Source organism: Gobio gobio (assembly GCF_949357685.1).
Source record: "Gobio gobio genome assembly, chromosome: 2".
Classification (NCBI taxonomy): Eukaryota; Metazoa; Chordata; class Actinopteri; order Cypriniformes; family Gobionidae; genus Gobio; species Gobio gobio.
In genome coordinates, this window is record NC_137098.1 from 14,105,939 (window position 1) to 14,128,348 (window position 22,410).

At 36.8% G+C, this 22,410-nt stretch overlaps 1 protein-coding gene across 1 annotated transcript; it reads left to right on the plus strand.

Moving 5' to 3' along the window:
- Positions 1–1,416: 1,416 nt before the first annotated feature.
- LOC307143452 (uncharacterized protein) lies at positions 1,417–20,572 on the plus strand. The gene is made up of 14 exons (XM_079845046.1): positions 1,417–1,580; positions 4,996–5,190; positions 5,304–5,385; positions 5,469–5,667; positions 12,047–12,741; positions 13,842–13,891; positions 14,754–14,948; positions 16,400–16,562; positions 17,178–17,294; positions 17,817–17,933; positions 18,101–18,457; positions 19,295–19,362; positions 19,734–19,777; positions 20,210–20,572. Exons 7-14 carry the CDS (start codon positions 14,754–14,756, stop codon positions 20,259–20,261), a joined length of 1,113 nt encoding a protein of 370 aa, XP_079701172.1. The 5' UTR covers positions 1,417–1,580; positions 4,996–5,190; positions 5,304–5,385; positions 5,469–5,667; positions 12,047–12,741; positions 13,842–13,891; the 3' UTR covers positions 20,262–20,572.
- Positions 20,573–22,410: the final 1,838 nt, after the last annotated feature.

Here is a 22,410-nt window from a genome sequence, read left to right on the forward strand (position 1 = left end):
CTCAGAGAAAACTCCAGATAAGCACAAAATATTACAAAAACACAAATAGTAACTTAACATCATATTCGCCAAATGCAAAAAGAAAAGAAAAAAACAACAACATTACAAACATTATTTCTAGAGGTGGGTGATATATTGAATATTAGGCTACTGGTCGCTATAATATGGATTAAATGTATATAAATGTCTAATGTTACTATAACTTTAAGTCATTTAGTTCATTTAAAAATTCGGAGTTCGATTAAAATATTGTATTTTCAGCAGCCAAATTCCTCGAACACGCCCACACACGCGATCACCTTCCGATATAAGAAATTATCATAATGCAATCATAGATACATGATGATAGGAAACATGATTAATATCACATATTGCGTCTATCTGCGATTAAACTAAATACACTCTTAATCGCAATAAGAACTGCCATGTTACGGTGAAAATTAAAAATCAAGAAAGCTTAAATCATGGTTTTCTTTTGGTTTATTGCTTTGATTCATGTTAACGAGTGAGTAGTTTCCTAAATTTGTATTTGTTTCAGATTCAATTATTGTGTTGGTGAATTTATATATTTTTGGTTGACTTATGCTGCTGAAATTGTGATCTTTTGTTTGCAGAGTTTTCTTGTTTTTTTGGGGTTTTGATTTGTGACGATCAGGTAGGGACCAAGGAGCTGGTCCCCTCCTGAAATTGTAAACCAAGTTTATTTTGTTTCTTTATTATTTTGTTTGCATACCATTGGTTAATTTTTCTTTTGCTTTTCGGCAGGTCCTGGGCAGACAAGTGACAAAATGAGGTGGTGGTGTCCTCACTGTGTGCCGTGGTCTTCTCTGACATGAGTCGTTGAGTGTGCTGTGCTGGTGTGTGTGTGCACTGAGTAATTTCCAAAAAGGTGATATCCCGAGACTGCCCCCTGGGTGCGCCCAGGTCCCTCCACCGCCAATATTAGGATTTAGCAAATTGAAGTGATTGCTGGTCAACACCTTTTTATGACAAGTGTCTTTTTAATGATTAATAAAATAAATGTACATCTGCTTTTGCAATTCATCTGTGTCTCTGACTCAAAGTGATTAGGACCTGTGCGTGCCTTCTACCTTAGAGGTACGGTTAGATTCCTGGGGTGAAATTCCCCAGGTGGCGTAGTCGGAAATAGATTAATTAGAACTGCCTGAGCAAACACCGCTCCTGCCACATTTGCATTCAAATTCAGTTAAAAACATTTAATTTTAATCAGACTACACTACACTGTAAACATGATTGACTTTTAGTTAGGTGAGTCAAGTTCTTTGAACTTACAGTCCAACTACACAGAGTTAGAACAACTTTAACTTTAACTTTAACAACAGAAATGGAAAACATTTATAATCAACATTTAACAATTTCTCTTTAATATTTTAATGCGCATGCGCCAAAAATACTACGTCATGATTTTGAAAAATGCGCTGTCTGCCATGTTTCTGTAACGGCGATGCGTGAGGAAACTGAAGCTGATCAAACAAGAAGAGAACAACGGAGAGAACCTTTTGGATCATTGGATGATTACAGATGAGACGTTATGTGATGCAAATAAGGAGTCACGTGACGTGAGTATATATTGATTTAAGCTTTCTTGATTTTTAATTTTCACCGTAACATGGCAGTTCTTATTGCGATTAAGAGTGTATTTAGTTTAATCGCAGATAGACGCAATATTAATCATGTTTCCTATCATCATGTATCTATGATTGCATTATGATAATTTCTTATATCGGAATGTGATCGCGTGTGTGGGCGTGTTCGAGGAATTTGGCTGCTGAAAATACAATATTTTAATCGAACTCCGAATTTTTAAATGAACTAAATGACTTAGTTATAGTAACATTAGACATTTATATACATTTAATCCATATTATAGCGACCAGTAGCCTAATATTCAATATATCACCCACCTCTAGAAATAATGTTTGTAATGTTGTTGTTTTTTGACAACAAAACCGCTTGAACTGACGTGCCTGAACAGTGATCTGTCACATCACATTAAAGAGCATCAAAATGTCATTTATCACTCGAATTTCATTACAAAATGGACTGAATATGTTTGTGTAGGAACTCGGATTGAAGTGTGTTCTGTGCGTAAAACAAGCCGACTGTTAAAGATTGCCATCATACTGTTCGGTACACACGTGCACCATACCGGAAGTCCTGTACCGAAACGATTCGGGACGAATACATTTGCCGTTACACCCCTAATTAGTAAATGTTGAAATTAACATTAACTAAGAATGAATAATACTTTAAACAATTATTAATCTAAGTTCATGTTAAATGAAGTAGTTAACTAATTAAACGTTATTCTAAAGCGTTACCCAAATTTTGAATCTTAGTGTTGTACATGGAATGATACTTTTCTTTACATTTTGTTTGTATTAATTCATGCGTTGTGTGTGTGAGGTTCTGTGTGTTTGCTTCTGTGTGTGTACTGGTAATCCCTACATTATTGGGACCAATTGACCCCACAAGTATAGTAATACCAGTAAATCTTGACCTTGTGGGGACATTTTTTTAGGTCCCCATGAGGAAACAATCTTATAAATCATACAGAATAATGTTTTCTGAAAATGTAAAAATGCAGAATGTTTTCTGTGACGGGTAGATTTAGGTACATTTGTATGAGGGAGATTGTGAATATAATCCTCATTGTCCTCCAGACGCTTTCTAAATTAATTTGTGTTTGTGTGAATTGTTTCTTGGGATTTTCTTGTGCAACAACAAAAAGGTTTGTGTATTTGTTTTACAGATCGTTTTGTCAATCAATGTAGAGGCTTTCAATTTGTTTTTGTTCATTATACTAAATTGCAGTTGTATTAGAAAAATTTATTTAATTAAATAATAGTGTACATGTAAATTACACTAAAGTTTACTTTAGTTCACATTAATTGCTCCTCAATAGATTGAGCAGTGCACTTTAAATATATTTTGAAGATATAAGAAGCAATTATGAAAGTACGTATAAAGTTGTATTAAAGTCCCACTTAAGTTGTTCCAAAAAAATCACTCTTAATGGCAACTTTAACTTTATTTCAACTTAATATGTGATACATTTGAAATCAATTACACTTAATGTGCATTCAGTGCGCCGAAAACAGTGCATTTAATTCACACTTAAGTGAATACCTTTAAAGTGTATTATTTGTGCAATAAGTACACTTTAAAAAAAGTACACTAAAGTGCACTTTTTTTTCACAAGGGAAGTGTAAAAGTTCACCAGGTATAGGCATGTATTTTAATACCTTTGAAGTAAGTACAAACCACAACTTCATAATGAATAGAGACAGGATGAGTAATTCACACACAATCACTCTCTCATTAATGCATTCAAATAAATGTAATGTAGGCCTACTGTGTCAATTTATCTGTATCTGATGTACAACTAGCAGAAATCTGCCCCATAGACAATAACTGCTGAAAGAGAACCGTTTCCTTCAAGTGTTTTAAAATCACAAAGAAATGCACTTTTCATTAGAAAAAATAATTCCACCTTTAAAAGGTTAGTTCACCCAAAAATGAAAATTATGTCATTAATTACTCACCCTCATGTCGTTCGACACCCGTAAGACCTCTGTTCATCTTCAGAACACAAATGAAGATATTTTTGTTGAAAGCTGATGGCTGAGAAAGGCCTCAGATAGGCCTCCACAGGGATTCAGTACATTCACACTCCCAAGACCCATAAAAGGCACTGAAAACGTCATTACAACGTCCATCTCACTACAGTGGCTCTACAATAATTTTACAAAGCGACAACAATAGTTTTTGCGTGCAAAAAAATCTAAATAACAACTTTATTCAACACAAACTTTGGCCTCTGCCGTGAACTCACGAAGCACCATGACGCATGCGCGAGAATATGACGCAGATCCGGCGCACACATAACCCAGAAGCGAGGAGGAGATGTGTTTACAAGCAGAGGAAGACGCGCCGTATCTAAGCTGTTGAATTCTACATTAATCGTGCTTTAGGTCTCGGCATAGTGCTCAAAATGGGACTAAAGTGTGCATTTCATGGATTCCCGAACGCTGGCGGTACGTCATATTCTCGCGCATGCGTCATGCTTCGTGAGTTCACGGCAGAGGCCAAAGTTTGTGTTGAATAAAGTCGTTATTTTGATTTTTTTTGCGCACAAAAACTATTGTCGTCGCTTTATAAATTACTGTCGAGCCACTGTTGTGAGATGGACAACGTTTTTAGTGCCTTTTATGGGTCTTGGGAGTGTGAATGTACTGAATGCCAATGGAGGCCTATCTGAGGCCTTTCTCAGCATCAGCTTTCAACAAAAATATCTTCATTTGTGTTCCGAAGATGAACGGAGGTCTTACAGGTGTCGAACGACATGAGGGTGAGTAATTAATTACATAATTTTCATTTTTGGGTGAACTAACCCTTTAATAGTAGAAAATATTTACAGTATACAAACCTTATCAAGAACTTAATCAAAAACCATACGAGGGCAAAAAAAAAAAAAAAGAGCAAAATAATCGTTCTTTATTCGTAATCGAGGTAAAATGTTCAATTAATCGAGGTTTTCATTTTTGGTCAAATCGTTACAGCCCTATCATCAATATTTTTTGGCGCTCTCCAACACACAACGGGCTTCCCCCGAACCCCCGTAGAGGGACAGATGTCCACCCAACATAGCTTTACAAAATCCTGTGGGGAAAAACTGATCATGATCATTATGAAATTTACTCCAGTCTAGTACAACAATGTTCCTCAAAGTCAGTAAAATTGATAAAGCCAAATAAAAATGTAATTGAACAAACTAGATTTGGGCTAAGCCCCGAATCTTTAAAATGTCTGGCTCCGCCGCTTGCAGATACATTATTATACTGTTGTTTTTTCTTTCGTTTGCCAAATAACGCAATTGTCCACTCACCCAGCCCCCAACCCCACTGAAAAAAAAGTTCAGACGCAGGATTTCTTTTTGTTACTTTAAACCCTGGGTTTCTCTTCATGTTCTAGACCTCCAACACCGTGATGTGGGCACTGTATCTCCTCTCAAGAGATCCAGAAGCTCAAGAGGCTTTGTATCAGGACGTAACCAGAGTCTTAAAGGTCGACAGAATCCCAACAGCACAGGAAGTGAACAGCATGCCTTACCTCAAAGCTGTCATCAAGGAAGCACTAAAGTGGAGGATTATGTTGTGTAATATCATGGTATATCTTTGAGAAGCCAAATGAAAACTTGACAGTGGCCAACCAAACAGCAAATACATCTGCATATATATTTGCATATTATAATCTCTTTGCACATGTCATTTCCTGTTCAGGATGTATCCTGTGGTGCCCATGAATTCATGTCTTATTGCAGAAAATGATGTTGTCATTGGTGGACACTTTTTCTCTAAAAAGGTAAATTGGTCTCATGTTGGGAAGAAAAGAAGAGTTGCCAGTTATAAATTAGCCTCACTAAAACATCTGTTTTTTTTTAACAGACTACGTTCACTCTGTGCCACTATGCAATCAGCCGTGATGAGAGTCTTCCCAGAACCATGGAAGTTCAAACCTGATCGCTAACTCCGAGATGGCAGAACAAGACCAAACCCATTTGGGTCACTCCCGTTTGGCTTTGGAGTCAGAGGCTGTGTTGGCCGTCGCATTGCTGAATTGGAGATGCATCTGGCTTTGGCAAGGGTAGGAAAAACACACATTTATCGTTGATTTTGCGCCAGACATTACATTTATAAATTGTGCTTTTTTGATTGCTTTTCATTCTAGATAATCAAGTTGTTTGAAATCAGACTAGACCCAACTGTAAGTGAGGTTCAGTCACTCAATCGCACAGTGCTTGTTGCCAGACAGACAAGTTAACCTCCACTTTGTGGAGAGACCGAAGGCACATTTTGAAGCATAGCTAAAGAAGACCACGGTTTCAGCAAGACATAAGCTACATGTGTACATACGAAAATTATCAACGCATGTGAATCATGTGAATATGTCATCTTCTTTATCTCCATATGAATATGATTCTGTTGTGCTTTGGAATATGCAATATAATTATATAATATATAATATATATAATATATATATATACACATCTCCATAGCCAACCATACACCCACATGAGCACACACACTGCCCGTTCTTCTCTGCTTTTAACAGTGCTACAGACCAACACCACAATGCGCCACCGCCCCCTATTGGACAAACCCAACACCACCCTTAATATACAACACTTCCCCCCACACTTAACTCAGAAGAAATCTTTCCCCCAAACAACCAATTCTTCTGAAATAAATTGTACTGGGATTTTTTTTTTTTCCAGACATTTCATAACCTTCATAATTCCATGAATAATTTTTTTTTTTTTAATCTTTCAGATGTACAGTTTTTTTTTATTATTATGGCACAAAGTCTTTTAAATATGCTGGTGGTTTCCTCTCTCTTAGTGAACGTCTTAGACCTCCAAAAGGTGCACTTTCAGACTCTTGTCTATCTGCATTTTCAGACATTCCTTGAGCACGAGGTGACTCTTGCAACTGAGTTCTTGGCGGACTCTCAGTTGTCCTGCTGTCAACAGTTGGATTCAATTCACATGTTGAATTAGGAAGTGATTCTGCCTCTATGATATCAGCATCCCTGGCCACCACCTCAGTATCATGAGCACCCAGGGCAGCTTGAAAGTCTTTAGTTAGCATTGCCTTTTGTTGTTGACTGAATACTTGATCCACATGACGTCGTACTACTTGAGAATTTTCTAATGCTATTCTATAGGATACAGGTCCTGTGATATCTTGAATTACTCCCTGCACCCATTTTGGTCCGTACCCAAAGTTCCTGGTATACACAGTGTCTCCTACTTCAAAATAGCGAGCTCTGACATGTTGGTCATGGTGTTCTTTTTTGAACTTCTTGTTTGGCTTCTATTTTTCTGGTGAAATCAGGGTGCATTTTGTCTAAAGTGCATCGCAATTTCCTCCCCATCATCATTTCTGCAGGTGACCGTCCCGTTGTAGACTGGGGTGTAATACGATAACTAAACAATGCTCTGTGCAACCGGGTCTCAATAGTATGCCCAGAAGTTCTTTTCATGAGTTCCTTAAAAGTTTGCACTGCCCGCTCAGCCAAACCGTTTGATGAGGGATGATACGGTGCAGAGGTTACATGCGTTATTCCATTCCTAGACATAAATTCTTTGCTTGTTTCACTTACAAAACACTGAGCATTATCAGACACCATCATTTCAGGAATGCCATGTGTACTGAAACTATTTCTGAGGCACTCAAGAGTGGTAGCTGTTGTCGCAGAATTTACAGCATATGCATCAATCCACTTAGAATGAGCATCAACTAAGATGAAAAACATCTTCCCAAGAAATGGACCAGCATAGTCCATATGCACTCTTCTCCAGGGCTGTCGTGGCCACTCCCACGGATGAAGTGGTGCACCTACAGGGGCTTTTCTCTGTTCTTGACACACAGGGCAATCTTTTACTCTTTCCTCAATATCCGCATCTAAGTTTGGCCACCACAAATAACTCCTGGCCAGACCTTTCATCCTTGACATACCTGGGTGAGATTGATGCAACTGGTTCAGCAACCCTGAACGTCCTTGCTCTGGAATGACGATGCGGGCTCCCCACAGCACACACCCGTCCTGGACACTGAGCTCTTGTTGTCTCTGTTTATAAGGTGTAAATTCAGTTGTATTACTATGATCAGGCCAACCTTTAAGCACATACTCACGCACTCTAGAGAGAACAGGATCTCGAGTAGTCCAACGTCTGATTTGCTCTGATGTCGTCAAAGGACTAAAAACACTGTCCAACATCAAGACAGGCTCCTCCCATTCTTTCTCAGGAATCTCGGAAACAGGGAGACGACTGAGGCCATCAGCATTTCCATTGTCCTTGCCTGCTCGGTAAGCAATGACATACTCATATGCCCCCAACATCACTGCCCATCGCATAATTCTTTGAGAAGCCATTTGTGGCACAGCTTTCAGTTCATTCAGTAAACTGAGTAAAGGTTTATGGTCTGTACAGATCACAAATTTACGGCCATACAGATATTTATGGAATTTTTTCACCCCGAACACTACAGCTAAACCCTCTTTTTCTAGCTGTGAGTAGTTTTTTTCTGCTACTGAAAGTGTTCGTGATACAAACCCGATGGGTCTCTCAGTTCCATCTGCCATCCGATGGGCCAACACGGCTCCCACACCGTATGCTGAAGCGTCACAGGAAAGCACTAATTCTTTGTTTTCATCATAATGGATTAACACCCTATTAGATTGCAGTAACTCTTTCGATTTTTCAAAAGCTTTTTCTTGTTCCTCTTTCCAACACCAGGGGACCTCCTTCTTCAAAAGTTTGTGCAAGGAAGCCAGCAGTGTTGAGAGGTTGGGCAGGAATCGATTATAAAAATTCAACAATCCCAAATATGCTTTCAGCTCTGTTACTGTTGTTGGTCTTGGTGCATCCTGTACTGCTTGAACTTTTTCAGGAACTGGATGAATACCAGTGGCATCCACATTGTGTCCCCAGAAACACGACTTCCTTCTCCAAGAATTTACACTTTGCCCTCTTCAACCGCAAACCATACTCATTCAATCGTGTCAACACGTGATCCAATGTCCTCAAATGCTCCTGATCATCTCTTCCTGTCAGCAAGATGTCATCCAGATATACCGTTACTTTTGGAATGTCTTTCAGGACCCCTTCCATAGTCCTCTGGAAAATTGCTGGACTGGAACTAACTTCAAAAGGTAATCTGGTATACGTGAACAATCCTTTGTGGGTATTCACTGTCACATACTGTTTTGATGTTTCATCTAACAAAATCTGTTGATATGCATGACTCATGTCTAACTTGCTGTATTTTTCTCCTCCAGCTAAAACTGCAAACATATCCTCTATCCGGGGAATAGGATACTGCTCCAGTGATGACTCTCTGTTAATAGTTACTCTGTAGTCTCCACAAAGTCTCACTGACCCATCTGGTTTTAACACCGGCACAACAGGTGCTGCCCACTCTGAGAATTTCACAGGCTCAATGATTTGGTCTTTAATCAAGCGATCAAGTTCAGCTTCGACTTTCTCTCTCATAGCGAACGGTAGTGACCTTGCTTTAAAAAAATGGGGCTTTGCATCCCTGGGTACATGAAACTTAGCCGTGGCCCCTTTTAATGTTCCTAGTTCTTCTTTGAAAACGATTTCATGTGTTCTTAACACGTCCTGCAACCACTCTGAACTGTCTTTAATTTTACTCACATGTTCCCAGCGGAGTTCCAGTTCTGTGAGCCATGATCGCCCTAATAAATTAGGCCCAGATCTTGCCACCACCACTGCTGTGAGTTCTTTGGTAAGCCCTTTATGCTTGACTTTTACTTTGGTGGTACCCAGCACATTCACTGATTGCCCTGTGTATGTTTTTAAACTGAGAGTGCTTGTTTTCCATTTTCCATTTTACCATACTCCAACTGTGATAACACAGTCACACTGCATCCCGTGTCGATCTCAAACTTCACAAGACATTCATTTACAAACAGCATCTGTGTGATAGGGGGCACATGGGGCTGTGGAGTTTCTATACTATACATGGTGAAAACTTCTTCAGGCTGATCTTCCTCCTCCTCCTCTTGAAGGTAATTGGCCCTCTTTGATTGTTTTCCTCTCCCCCCTGTCCAAGCTTTCCTGCCTTTATCAACACTCGTTTCTTGTGGTTTACTTCTACATACTCTTTGCACATGTCCAATTTTACCACACTGATAGCACTTGTCTTTCGCAAACTTAGTCTTTCGGCCCATGGTTACTTCCCCCACATCGATAGCACATTCCTGTATCCATCTTGAAGACAGTAGTGCTCAGTCGATGTCCTTTGTCTTTGTGCAAATCAGCCATATCCTTATTAGCAGCTTCAATAGCCTGAGCTTTTCTTAGTGCAGTCTCAAACGTCAGTCCATCCTCAGCTAGCAATCTCCGTTGTATCCTGTCGTCATTAACACCACACACTAATCTGTCTCTCAGCATCACCGTAAGCGTGTCTCCAAAATTACAATCTTGTGCCAGCTTCCTCAGTTCAGCCACATATTCGACTATGCTTTCATCAGAGTGTCTGTTACATGAATTAAACTTCCACCTTTGCACTATTTCACTGGGCTTCGGATTAAAGTGATTTTTCAACAAACTCACCAGTTCCTCATAACTTTTTGATCCTGGTTTCTCAGGACTCAACAGGTTCCTCATCAGTGTATACGTCTGTGCTTCCACACTGCTCAACAGTATAGCTCGTTTTTTTTCTGGCAGTTCAATATCATTTGCAACGAAAAAATGGTTTAATATTTCGCAGTACTCTTCCCATGACTGTGATTTGTTGTCAAATGGTGCCACGGATCCCACCATGCCAGCCATCGTTCTGTTCTCAGTACTTCAGGTGGTAGTTATTAACTTTCCTTATCTCCCGCAGTCGACGTCCTTTTCCTTTAGTTCTCAGAAAACAGCTGCTCCTCCGTTTTGACTTTCATCCTTGTCGCCATATGTTGTATCTCAGATACGAAGGGAAAACTCAGAGAGGAATAAACTTTTTAGATTGTCTTTTATTTGGGACACATCTCCATAGCCAACCATACATCCACATGAGCACACACACTGCCCGTTCTTCTCTGCTTTTAACAGTGCTACAGACCAACACCACAATGCGTCACCGCCCCCTATTGGACAAACCCAACACCACCCTTAATATACAACATATATAATGAACTTCAATTAAGAAATTAATTAAACGTTTTAATAAATCCAAAATAGCTGTGTTTTATTATTGTTGAGTATTAGTGGAAGTGGATTTATGAATATTTATAATATATGACTGCAATATTTATATATGGGAATGCAGTGAGGGGAAATCAAAATAACAGCAACTGATAGAAATTAAACGGGAACTTATGCAACAAATGAAATTACTAATATTTCACCTTTTGAGAAATACATTTGTGTATGTATGTATGTACAGTATATATAATATTAACACCTCGGTGTGAATTATTTTTTTTAATAAACTTGGCCTGTCGTCAAATATTCCTTAAAAATACATATATTCTGGTCTTTAAAAAATGTTAATTTCAGATGTTTTATTTTTTATGCATTTTTCTACGTTTATTTTTTTTGAAAACTTATCAACTGTTTATTTATTTATTATCCAAAACGTATAACAATTGGAGTGAAAGAAAAGTAGTAATTTCACTTAAATTAACGGGGCTATGTTTTACAATGTTGTTTTACAAAAATTGTATCTTTCAAAACGGACAACGATAACAAACAACAACAACAACAGGAGACCATATTTTCATCCAAACGTGTGCAAGAGCAGGTAGGCTACGTTACATTGTGTCGAGATTTTTATATTCAGAAACAAACTGTTTGTGAAATCAGTAACAGGAACAGTACTAGTAACAGTTCCGCGGATATTCTGTCATAACGACTCAACTTAAAAAATACTACGTCGCCGGCTCTCAATGCTTTTTTTTTTTTTTTTCAGAAACGCTGGTGCGTACTACGGAGCCCGGCAGGTCACCTATAGGAGAAAATCCGTGCAGACGGTTTTGCAATCCCCTCAGTTTATAAACCGTGATCACGATTTCTTAAACTGTTCCCTTGGTTTAACAAATCGTGCCCACGGATTAATAAACCGTTACCCACGAATTTCCAATCCGTGCGCTCAGGTTTTGCAAACCGTACCCTCGGTTTTTAAATCTGTTCCCACAAATTCATAATCCGTGCGCACGCTTTAACAATCCGTGCGCATGGGTTTGTAAAAACTTTACTCACGGATTCATTTTAGAAGAAGAACAGAAAATCCCACGAATCTTATTGTTTTATTGTGTATTATTCATCAAATTATATTAACTGCAGTGATTCTCTATAAACGGGTGGCGGAATAAAACGATTTAATAAGAATTATGTGTGTCAAAATCTTGTTTAACTGTAATAATCTTAGCACTTTATTATTATTGCCTAATAAACCTGACATTGTGTATTATGACTGACTTTTAATTTCTTTGTTCCCTTTTTTCGCAGTGCGATGTCTGGCGTGCTGAAATCCAAAGTCAGCCCAGTCAAGAGAGAAGAGGCTCCAACCATTTTGAAAAAAGCAGAGGAAGTTTGTAGTTCCCCCTGAGGATCCATCATGATGCAGGGCTTTTTCGCAGTGCGATGTCTGGCGTGCTGAAATCCAAAGTCAGCCCAGTCAAGAGAGAAGAGGCTCCAACCATTTTGAAAAAAGCAGAGGAAGTTTGTAGTTCCCCCTGAGGATCCATCATGATGCAGGGCTTTTTCGCAGTGCGATGTCTGGCGTGCTGAAATCCAAAGTCAGCCCAGTCAAGAGAGAAGAGGCTCCAACCATTTTGAAAAAAGCAGAGGAAGTTTGTAGTTCCCCCTGAGGATCCATCATGATGCAGGGCTTTTTCGCAGTGCGATGTCTGGCGTGCTGAAATCCAAAGTCAGCCCAGTCAAGAGAGAAGAGGCTCCAACCATTTTGAAAAAAGCAGAGGAAGTTTGTAGTTCCCCCTGAGGATCCATCATGATGCAGGGCTTTTTCCAACAAGTCCTCCAACTCATACGACCACTAAGATCGTTTGCACCATCCCTTGAATACGACCCACTGGAGCGTTTCCTAAATTAGCGCCCTTAGCGGCAGAAGGATATGACACATAAACGTTCGACTGATGCATTGTGGATTATTCTCATCTTCGCGGCAATCGAGGCCAATTCAGGTATGTTATCAGCGAAATTTTATCATGTAAAAATGTAAGAACAAAACAACATGTAGTCAGGGTGCTTTGTGTACAACTAAGGTGAACTTATAGTTACTATTGGTAGTGGATTTACTTTGGAATAAGGATATAGGACATTATAAAATACCCAGAAGTAAATTGAAACTTAAGCCATCGTGAACATCATAACTGCTCAGTGACATTAACTTGTATTAATAACCACAGTATTGGCCTAGCCCATGATTCTGTCATCTAACTAGAATAAATGTATGCATACCAAAACAAATCAAAACGGACGCGATTTTTCTTATTATTTTAACTGTCACGACGTATTTTTCCCATACTTTGACGTCAACTAAATTAAGAAGACCACATCAGCATTGTAAAGTTACTATTTAGTGTGGTATTTCTTGGGAATTGGAAAAGTGGCGGGTAAGGGACCGTGTAAAAAGTCCAAACATTTTTTAAAAACGAACATGTGTCCAGATTTCTTCTTCTGACTCGTTATATAATGTAAAAACTATTATTAAAATATTTCAGATGCAAATTACATTCCATTTAATTCCTATTTAGATTGACGCATATTTCATATCGTTTTGAAGATAAAATTTTCCAGAAATAGCCAATAATGGACATTTTCCAATAACCGCAATAAACCCTTACGAAAATTAACCATGATTTTACTACAATTAAAACCATGGTTATTATAGTTAAACAATGGTAACCAGAAATAAACCATGGCTTTACTATAGCCATAGTTTAACCATGGTATTTGTGGTAAAACTGTGGTTATATAAATGGTAATCAATTAGCCAAAAAAAAACATGGTTACTACAATTTTACTATAATAAAACCATGGTTCATTTTCATAAGGGAATAAATGCAGCGAATATAATAATAATACACATTAAAATGTAAAAATAAATATTGTGAAAACTGTTCATTCAAATACAAAAAATTGTTTTTTAGTTAAATAATTGAATTATGTATAATATTAAATATAATTGAATATGAAGTTTTTACATATTTTAAAAGTATATATTGTTCTTTTGTGTAGTCTGTATTTTTATTTTTATTCTGATTATAATTCCTATGTACAGGTGCAAACCCAGCAACATAACAGACGAAGGGTAGAAGACACAGAACACAGGTGATTAACCTAGGAATATTTGTTTATAATATATATTTTTATCCTCTTATACATAATAATACATCACATGTTATAGTTACCTCTATAGTTTTGTATAATGTCACACGTTTTGATAGGATGTTTAGACATTGATTGATTCTTAAGCGTTACCTACAGCCAGGATCCATGGATAAATATATACATAGATGCCTCATTAGAGGTTGTTTCTATGGGCTGCCATAGCAAGTCATCCGCCATATTGGAACAGTCAAAGCAGGTCTGTGAACATTCAAGAGCAAGTTGACTGAGCGTCTGCAATCGTAGTTAGATGCATATATGAATATTTATATCTGCAATAGACTTCAGCAGATAATTTTCATAGGTTTATGAACCAGTATTAATCTTTAATGCTGGTTAAAAATTATGCTCTTATACATATTATTGATCACCAGAGAACCCTAAAAATTGCTCTTAGCTTCTAATAAAAGCAGTGAACTGATTATAAACAAGTAAATTGGAAATAAATCAAAAACCATCAATCAGTAAATCAGTCATTAAAATCAATAAATACATTATTAAAAGAAAAAAACATTCAAAACCTCTCAAAAAATGACAATAAATGAATAATGTTTTAATTAAACAGAAATGTATTTATTCAATTTATTTTAAGTAATCATCATAAACTATGTATTATTTGGAGGCATTAGAAGATGTTACCAAATCCTGTATAATTACTTAACCTATACTAATTACTAATCCTATAATTACTTATAGTATATTTTTGAGGTAATACTGTAATTCTTGTAGGGCTGAAAAAATATTTATTTTCATCTCATTACACAGCATGCAGTGTTGTAATTATAATTTATGTTTCTTTCTCCAGATGCCTACTCAAAAAAAATGCCCTGTGTGCAAGGGACAAATTGGGGTGGCATGTAAAACATGTCCACTTTGTCAATCCAAGCAGCCTTATAAGGCAAAGCTTGAGGGAAAAAAGAAATCCCTTGCCCAAGACTGGAAAGACCGACAGAAAAGAAACAGCAGTCTAAATAAAGTTTATGACTCTACAAATTTACTGGTAGGTTTTATCTTTTAGACATTTGTCATAAAATAGTAAGTAAATAATCCATGCATGTACACATGCATTTCTATATACATACACAGATGTTTGAAAGTGCATGACAGTGGCCCTTTAGGCCTGGGACACACTAGACGATTTTCAAATCTTAACCGATTCTAAAACTGTGAGAGACCACAGTCATAGTGACAGTTTCAACTGATTTTTAGCATCATAATTTTCTGAATTCACACACTAGAGGATTCAGCCGGACTGTAAGGCTACACACTTGTTGATTGTTGAGAACTCATGAAGACTTGCGAGATCAAATGGAAAAACAAATGGAGGAAAATGAAGCTGCCTCTCCTGGAGAGCGTGTTCTGTTTTACAGTGAAAAACAAAGTAGAAAAAAAGAAAATGGATGTTCTTCTTTGTCAATACTCCACTTTCTTGGCATGTTTGTGGCTGCCTAGTTTCATTTATTGAAGCGTGAAACAATCCGGTCAGTGATGCTTGCTCGCTCTCATTGGCTATCGCGGGTATCAAAAGTTTTTGATATTTACAATTTGTGGCCGCAGGGGCCTCGATGCAATTGGGAGAAGTAAAATAATCGTAATGAAACCACACAATTGAGGATTTTTTGGACAAAAAGTTTTTGCGTCAAGCCTTGAACTGAGCCACGCCCCCAAATCGCAAATTAGGCTCAAAATTGGGCTTTAATTCTTCAAGTGTGTGGCCACCCTTAGGAGAAGGATTGGACAAATAATAGAATAAATAGTACTGTAGTATCACAATAACTAATAAACAAAGATGAGCTTTATTGCTTAGCATTAATCCAAAATTGTTTAACAGTTATGGTGTTAGTCATAGAAAGTATGCAGTACCTCACTAGATTAATTCATTCAACTTTTTTAAATTCATAGACAATAAGCAGAAACTTGAAAATGAAACATTTATGTAGCCTATATGGCAGACTTGCACTGCACATGTTGCACTTAACTGTATTTTTCCAATCATATTTCATGCAATTCAAAGGTGTCAGTTAAGGTGAACAGTGAAATAATACATTATCTATCGGCTTTAATTTATGGGCCAAATATGGCCGATAATGATAAAAATGAACACATAACGGTCCATAACGATATGGCGACCGATATATATTGTGCATCCCTAGTTACCTTGTGTCCATATCTGATGGTCTCTGATCTTGTTATCTATAACTGTAGCAGTCCTCTCAGATATATATCGGTGCATATAAACATGTTATTTATCTCTGATATCTCAGTGAATTCCAATAGTTTTCAAGTGTTTTTTGAACATTACTATTAAGTCAGGTTACTCTGGCCTTCAATGAATAGATTATCTCTCTCGGTATCTGTCAAAGAATAAAAACACTGTTTTTCTCAGTAATCTGAACATGTAGTTATTGATCCCATTTTCAGTCTTATGACTTTGTTTCAATATTGTTCCAGCTCCACAAGTGGAACCTTTTGGAGCGATTTCCAGTCCTCCTCCTTGCCAGAAGAACCAGCCAAGGTTTTTCTGCTGAGTGTTTTTGTCCTTGGCAAATGGACACAGATGAGACTAAGGACGCGTTTGTCACCATAAAGAGACTATATGAAAGTCTTCTTAATGGTAATGAACACAAATGTGCATGCAAAATTTTCACACATTTGATTGCTTATTAGGTCATCCTCGGTTGATAAGAAAATTAATTTAAGAAGAAAAGACGTAATTATGGGATTTACCAATAACATACTGTACATTTGCATATGGCCAAGCAGAGTAAATTTTTTCTCACCTTAGGTTAAATGTAAACAACATGATTATTCTTGATTATTAAGAGGCGCCGCAGAATGGCGACTCGGTGTGACTCGCACAACACCAAAACAAATTCTGTGTATGTGTAAAAATGTACTTGCCTAAAGCCCCTTGATTCCTTGATTCCTTGATTCATTTATTTGAAAATTACTTATTTTGATCATGTCAATTTTATTTATTCATTATTGTACAACCCATAGGTGGACAAACTTTGACCATAAAAAAAACATAACAAATAATTGTTTGTTGATTTATTATTATAATTATTTGATGTAATTATATTGTTTTCATCTCATCAACCCCTTTACAGTATCTTTTTTTAGTATTTTTTTCTAGATTTTTCTAGCCTTTGAGTAGATATCTGTTGTATATGTGTTGATTGAAGCAGCTTATGCAAATGTTCACGTCACAATTTCTTTTTTCCAACAGTTGCTATTGCAGATGAACCAGCAACAGACAGCACACAGACAGAGGAGCTATTAGAAAACTCTTCTGACATCCCAGCAGACCCAGTATTAGAGTCCACACCTCTGCTCACTTGTAGTGGTAAAAAGCTTTTCAATAATGAAAACAACAACAAAATGCATTAAAGATATATTTTAATTTTAGCACTTTTGCTTATTTTACAGTTAGTTAAATCTATGCATTATACTATTATAAGAATAGCTATTGTATGAACTGTAATTGTACATGGCTGAGTATTGGTTATTTAATTTCACATCATGTATTTATTTGAGTAGCCTAAGGCTAGAATACACTACATGACCTTTACCCACATTTTTGCCATGATTTAGAGCCTGGATAAATTGATGCTACTTGCCTAAAAAGCCAGCAGCACACTCTGGATAGTCAGATTTCACAGAAAACCGTGTAGTGTATGATGGCATTATTTTCACTTGCCATGTGTCTCCTAAGCAATGAGGCACATATTTTTTAGTTTCCGGTGTCCATAACAGTTTTTAAAATTTGTGTAGTGTATTCCAGCCTAGAATACAGATATCTGTTGTATATGTGTTGATTGAAGCAGCTTATGCAAATGTTCACGTCACAATTTCTTTTTTCCAACAGTTGCTATTTCAGATGCACCAGCAACAGACAGCACACAGACAGAGGACCCATTAGAAAACTCTTCTGACATCCCAGCAGACCCAGTATTAGAGTCCACACCTCTGCTCACCTGTAGTGGTAAACTGCAACTGCACATATTGTTTAGTTCCTGGTGTCCATAACAGTTGTTAAAATGTTTGTATTGTATTGTATTCTAGCCTTTAAGAAGATATCTGTTGTATTTGTTGATTGCAGCTGCTTATGCAAAGGTTCACATCACAAATACTTTTTTTTCTCCTCATCAGTGGCTATCGCTGACGAACCATCATGCAGCACTACAGAGGATGCAGAGTCCACACCTCTGCTCACCCCTGAGTCCAAAACTGTGTCTTCCTCCTTGGCTTCTCCTGTGACCTCTTCTTTCCATCCCACCCAGATACCTGTTGTTTCCTGCACCACCTCCTTGACCCCTCCTGCGTCTTCATCTGTTGCTTCTTCTTTGTCTCCCCTGACTCCTGTTTTCATTTCCTCTCAGTCTAGCCCTATGTCTTCCTCCCTAACTTCTGTTTTGTCTTCTGCCCCTACCCTTTCTACCTCTTCTAAAGACTTGGTATCTTCCTCACCAAAGAGAAAACGAACAAGGAGAAAAGCCGACAGTAGTGGTATGTGTAGATTTATCATTTATCATTTTTGTCATTTTTTTTATCACCATATGAATCAAATCTGAATTTTGGTTTTTAAGTTTTCATGTTTTCAAAACTAAGTTTTAGTCAGCTGACTTGGTTAGAATTCTACAAAGGCACATATTGTAATATGCATAACTTTTTTTTTGTTTTGCAAACTATGCAACAAAGGAACAATTAGCATCCATCTTATTTTTCAACATGGAAGTAAGCTATTTTCTTTTAATGTCCAAGAATTCTTATTTATTATCACCTAAAGGTAAATAACTGGAAGAATAAAATGGTGAAGTAAACGTTATAAATGAATTTAGACACATTCAAGGTACAATAAAATAGTTAATATACAGATTTCCCAACATACATATATTTTTTGCCTTGATCATTCTTCGTGTTCATACAAACCATGCAAAAGGAAAAATCAACTGTCCCAACAGTGTTTGAAAACATAAATCTAAGGTATATCTTGAGAAAAAATCATTACAGTAATGAGTGACCACTTTATGACTACAAATAATACAAACTGAAACTGTAACACTTTTTTGTTACAGTTTCAGTTTGTATTGTTTGTAGTCTGTCTTTTTACAAAGCTCACATGCCCTTCATAAAGTAGTGGTATATTGTGGGAATTCCCATTTCTCAAAAAATGACACATTTTCTGTTAAGTTTATACGAAAAACATACATTTGTAAAAGTCCAAGTTTCCAATTAAAAAGTATCTTTATCCATGGCCCTCATGGCAATGTTCACAAGATGTCTGTTGAACTTGGTTTTACTTATGTCTGTTACAAATTATAATCATCTTGTAATTTGTTTCAGAATGCCCCCTGCATAAAGACTTGAACAGTTTCCCCTACAAAAAGGTTCTGAAGAAAAGAATCAGGGAGGTTTGTTTCAAAAAGCAATAACAATATTGCATTTTTGTATGTTGTAATCACAAAATGTCTGTGAAAAAACATGAAAAAATATTCTATATCATTAATGTAAGGTTTAGGTATTCATATAATTCATGTTATAATGTTTGATCATGGATTTTAATAAGCAAATTTTAAATCTTGTCAAAATGAATCTTGAATCTTGTCCTTATTTTTCAAAATTTTAGTAATATAATTTTTTTTATGTTTCTTATTTAAGACTTGGTCCTACTGACTGTTATTTTACTTTGTTTAATTTACCATTTAATATTACATTTACCATTCAGCAGATATATTATTCTGTAGGTGTTAAAATTAATTAATTTTACTGTGTCTTTGCTAAGGGCCATGCGGAGGTGTTGGTCCAGTGGTTTCCTTGCTCTGGATGGTGCGTATGTTATCTGAATTTTACTTTACTGTAGATTGACAGAACAAAACTAACTAAATAAACATTTAAATATAAATACTACATCAATATTTTGATCAGTGACATTTGATTGTCAAGCAAGTCACATAACATTCTAATAATGGGCTGTGTATTATCTGAGTGAGTGCAACAAACCATGTAGCCCTTGTTACACAAATCCCAACAGATGAACCTAGCCATGATCAATAAGATCATAAAAATGAATTATATAATGTACAAAATACAGTAAATGGATTATTTTTGCCATCATTATACCCATTATGTCAAAAAAACTGATTCATGTATACCTGGAGACCACATTTCTCATTGTACAGTGTCAACATAGTATTGATATTCCAAAAAGTAATGAACAATGTGACAGTAATACTTTTTTTCTGTTCTTCTGTCTTACAGTGGGGCAAAGTGGAAAAACTCCTGGGAACCCAAAGAAAACATTCAAAATTGATACCATCATGTCATGTTTGGTTTAGGTTTTGGTCAATGTTTATGTGTCATGTATTTTTTTTTTTTAATTCTCAGTTTAATTCTTTAGTTTAGTTTAGTTTAGTTTAGTTTAGTTTAGTTTAGTTTAGTTTAGTTTAGTTTAGCCAAGTTATGTTCAAGTCAGATCTGTTCTTTTTTGGAAATAGATAAACTGCTCATTGGTTCAAATCAAATGTACTTCAGTGGACTCTGTTACACATTGTGAAGATGTCTGTTACAATATATTGTTTGTTGATATGGCATTTTTATTAAATAAAATAGATTAAATCTTTTAAAATAATAAATATTTGTGACTGCTTCTGTTCCTTCATATACACTTTTTTTGATTTGCTGATTTAGAGTGTAAATACATGCACTAAATGCATTTAGTGTCTACACACTACACTGGGAGGGTAGACCAGGGCTAGTACTTCCTTTCTCCAGGTAAGAACACAAGGAATACAGTGATTAAATATTACAATATTGACTTAATACCAGAGAATACCAGAGCTAACCCTAACCATCCTTCTTTATACTGGATCTGTCTGTGTGTCTGTAATAGATCAAAGGGGCAACATCTTTTTATCAAATATTGGCCATTAGTAGACATCCTAACCCTAACCCTAACCATCCTTCTTTATACTGGATCTGTCTGTGTGTCTGTAATAGATCAAAGGGGCAACATCTTTTTATCAAATATTGGCCATTAGTAGACATCCTAACCCTAACCCTAACCCTAACCATCCTTCTTTATACTGGATCTGTCTGTGTGTCTGTAATAGATCAAAGGGGCAACATCTTTTTATCAAATATTGGCCATTAGTAGACATCCTAACCCTAACCCTAACCATCCTTCTTTATACTGGATCTGTCTGTGTGTCTGTAATAGATCAAAGGGGCAACATCTTTTTATCAAATATTGGCCATTAGTAGACATCCTAACCCTAACCCTAACCATCCTTCTTTATACTGGATCTGTCTGTCTGTAATAGATCAAAGGGGCAACATCTTTTGATCAATTATTGGCCATTAGTAGACATCCTAACCCTAACCCTAACCCTAACCATCCTTCTTTATACTGGATCTGTCTGTGTGTCTGTAATAGATCAAAGGGGCAACATCTTTTTATCAAATATTGGCCATTAGTAGACATCCTAACCCTAACCCTAACCATCCTTCTTTATACTGGATCTGTCTGTCTGTCTGTAATAGATCAAAGGGGCAACATCTTTTTATCAAATATTGGCCATTAGTAGACATCCTAACCCTAACCCTAACCATCCTTCTTTATACTGGATCTGTCTGTCTGTCTGTAATAGATCAAAGGGGCAACATCTTTTTATCAAATATTGGCCATTAGTAGACATGCTAACCCTAACTCTAACCCTAACCCTAACCATCCTTCTTTATACTGGATCTGTCTGTCTGTCTGTAATAGATCAAAGGGGCAACATCTTTTTATCAAATATTGGCCATTAGTAGACATGCTAACCCTAACTCTAACCCTAACCCTAACCATCCTTCTTTATACTGGATCTGTCTGTGTGTCTGTAATAGATCAAAGGGGCAACATCTTTTGATCAATTATTGGCCATTAGTAGACATGCTAACCCTAACCCTAACTCTAACCCTAACCCTAACCCTAACCATCCTTCTTTATACTGGATCTGTCTGTCTGTAATATATCAAAGGGGCAACATCTTTTGATCAATTATTGGCCATTAGTAGACATGCTAACCCTAACCCTAACTCTAACCCTAACCCTAACCCTAACCATCCTTCTTTATACTGGATCTGTCTGTCTGTAATAGATCAAAGGGGCAACATCTTTTGATCAATTATTGGCCATTAGTAGACATGCTAACCCTAACCCTAACTCTAACCCTAACCATCCTTCTTTATACTGGATCTGTCTGTCTGTAATAGATCAAAGGGGCAACATCTTTTGATCAATTATTGGCCATTAGTAGACATGCTAACCCTAACCCTAACTCTAACCCTAACCCTTACCCTAACCCTAACCATCCTTCTTTAAACTGGATCTGTCTGTGTGTCTGTAATAGATCAAAGGGGCAACATCTTTTTATCAAATATTGGCCATTAGTAGACATGCTAACCCTAACCCTAACTCT

Coding starts and splice junctions, on each gene's coding strand:
- LOC307143452 (XM_079845046.1), top strand. CDS start 14,754: ATGCCTACTCAAAAAAAATGCCCTGTGTGCAAGGGACAAATTGGGGTG. Junction 14,949..16,399: donor ATGACTCTACAAATTTACTG/GTAGGTTTTATC, acceptor ATATTGTTCCAG/CTCCACAAGTGGAACCTTTT. Junction 18,458..19,294: donor GAGAAAAGCCGACAGTAGTG/GTATGTGTAGAT, acceptor AATTTGTTTCAG/AATGCCCCCTGCATAAAGAC.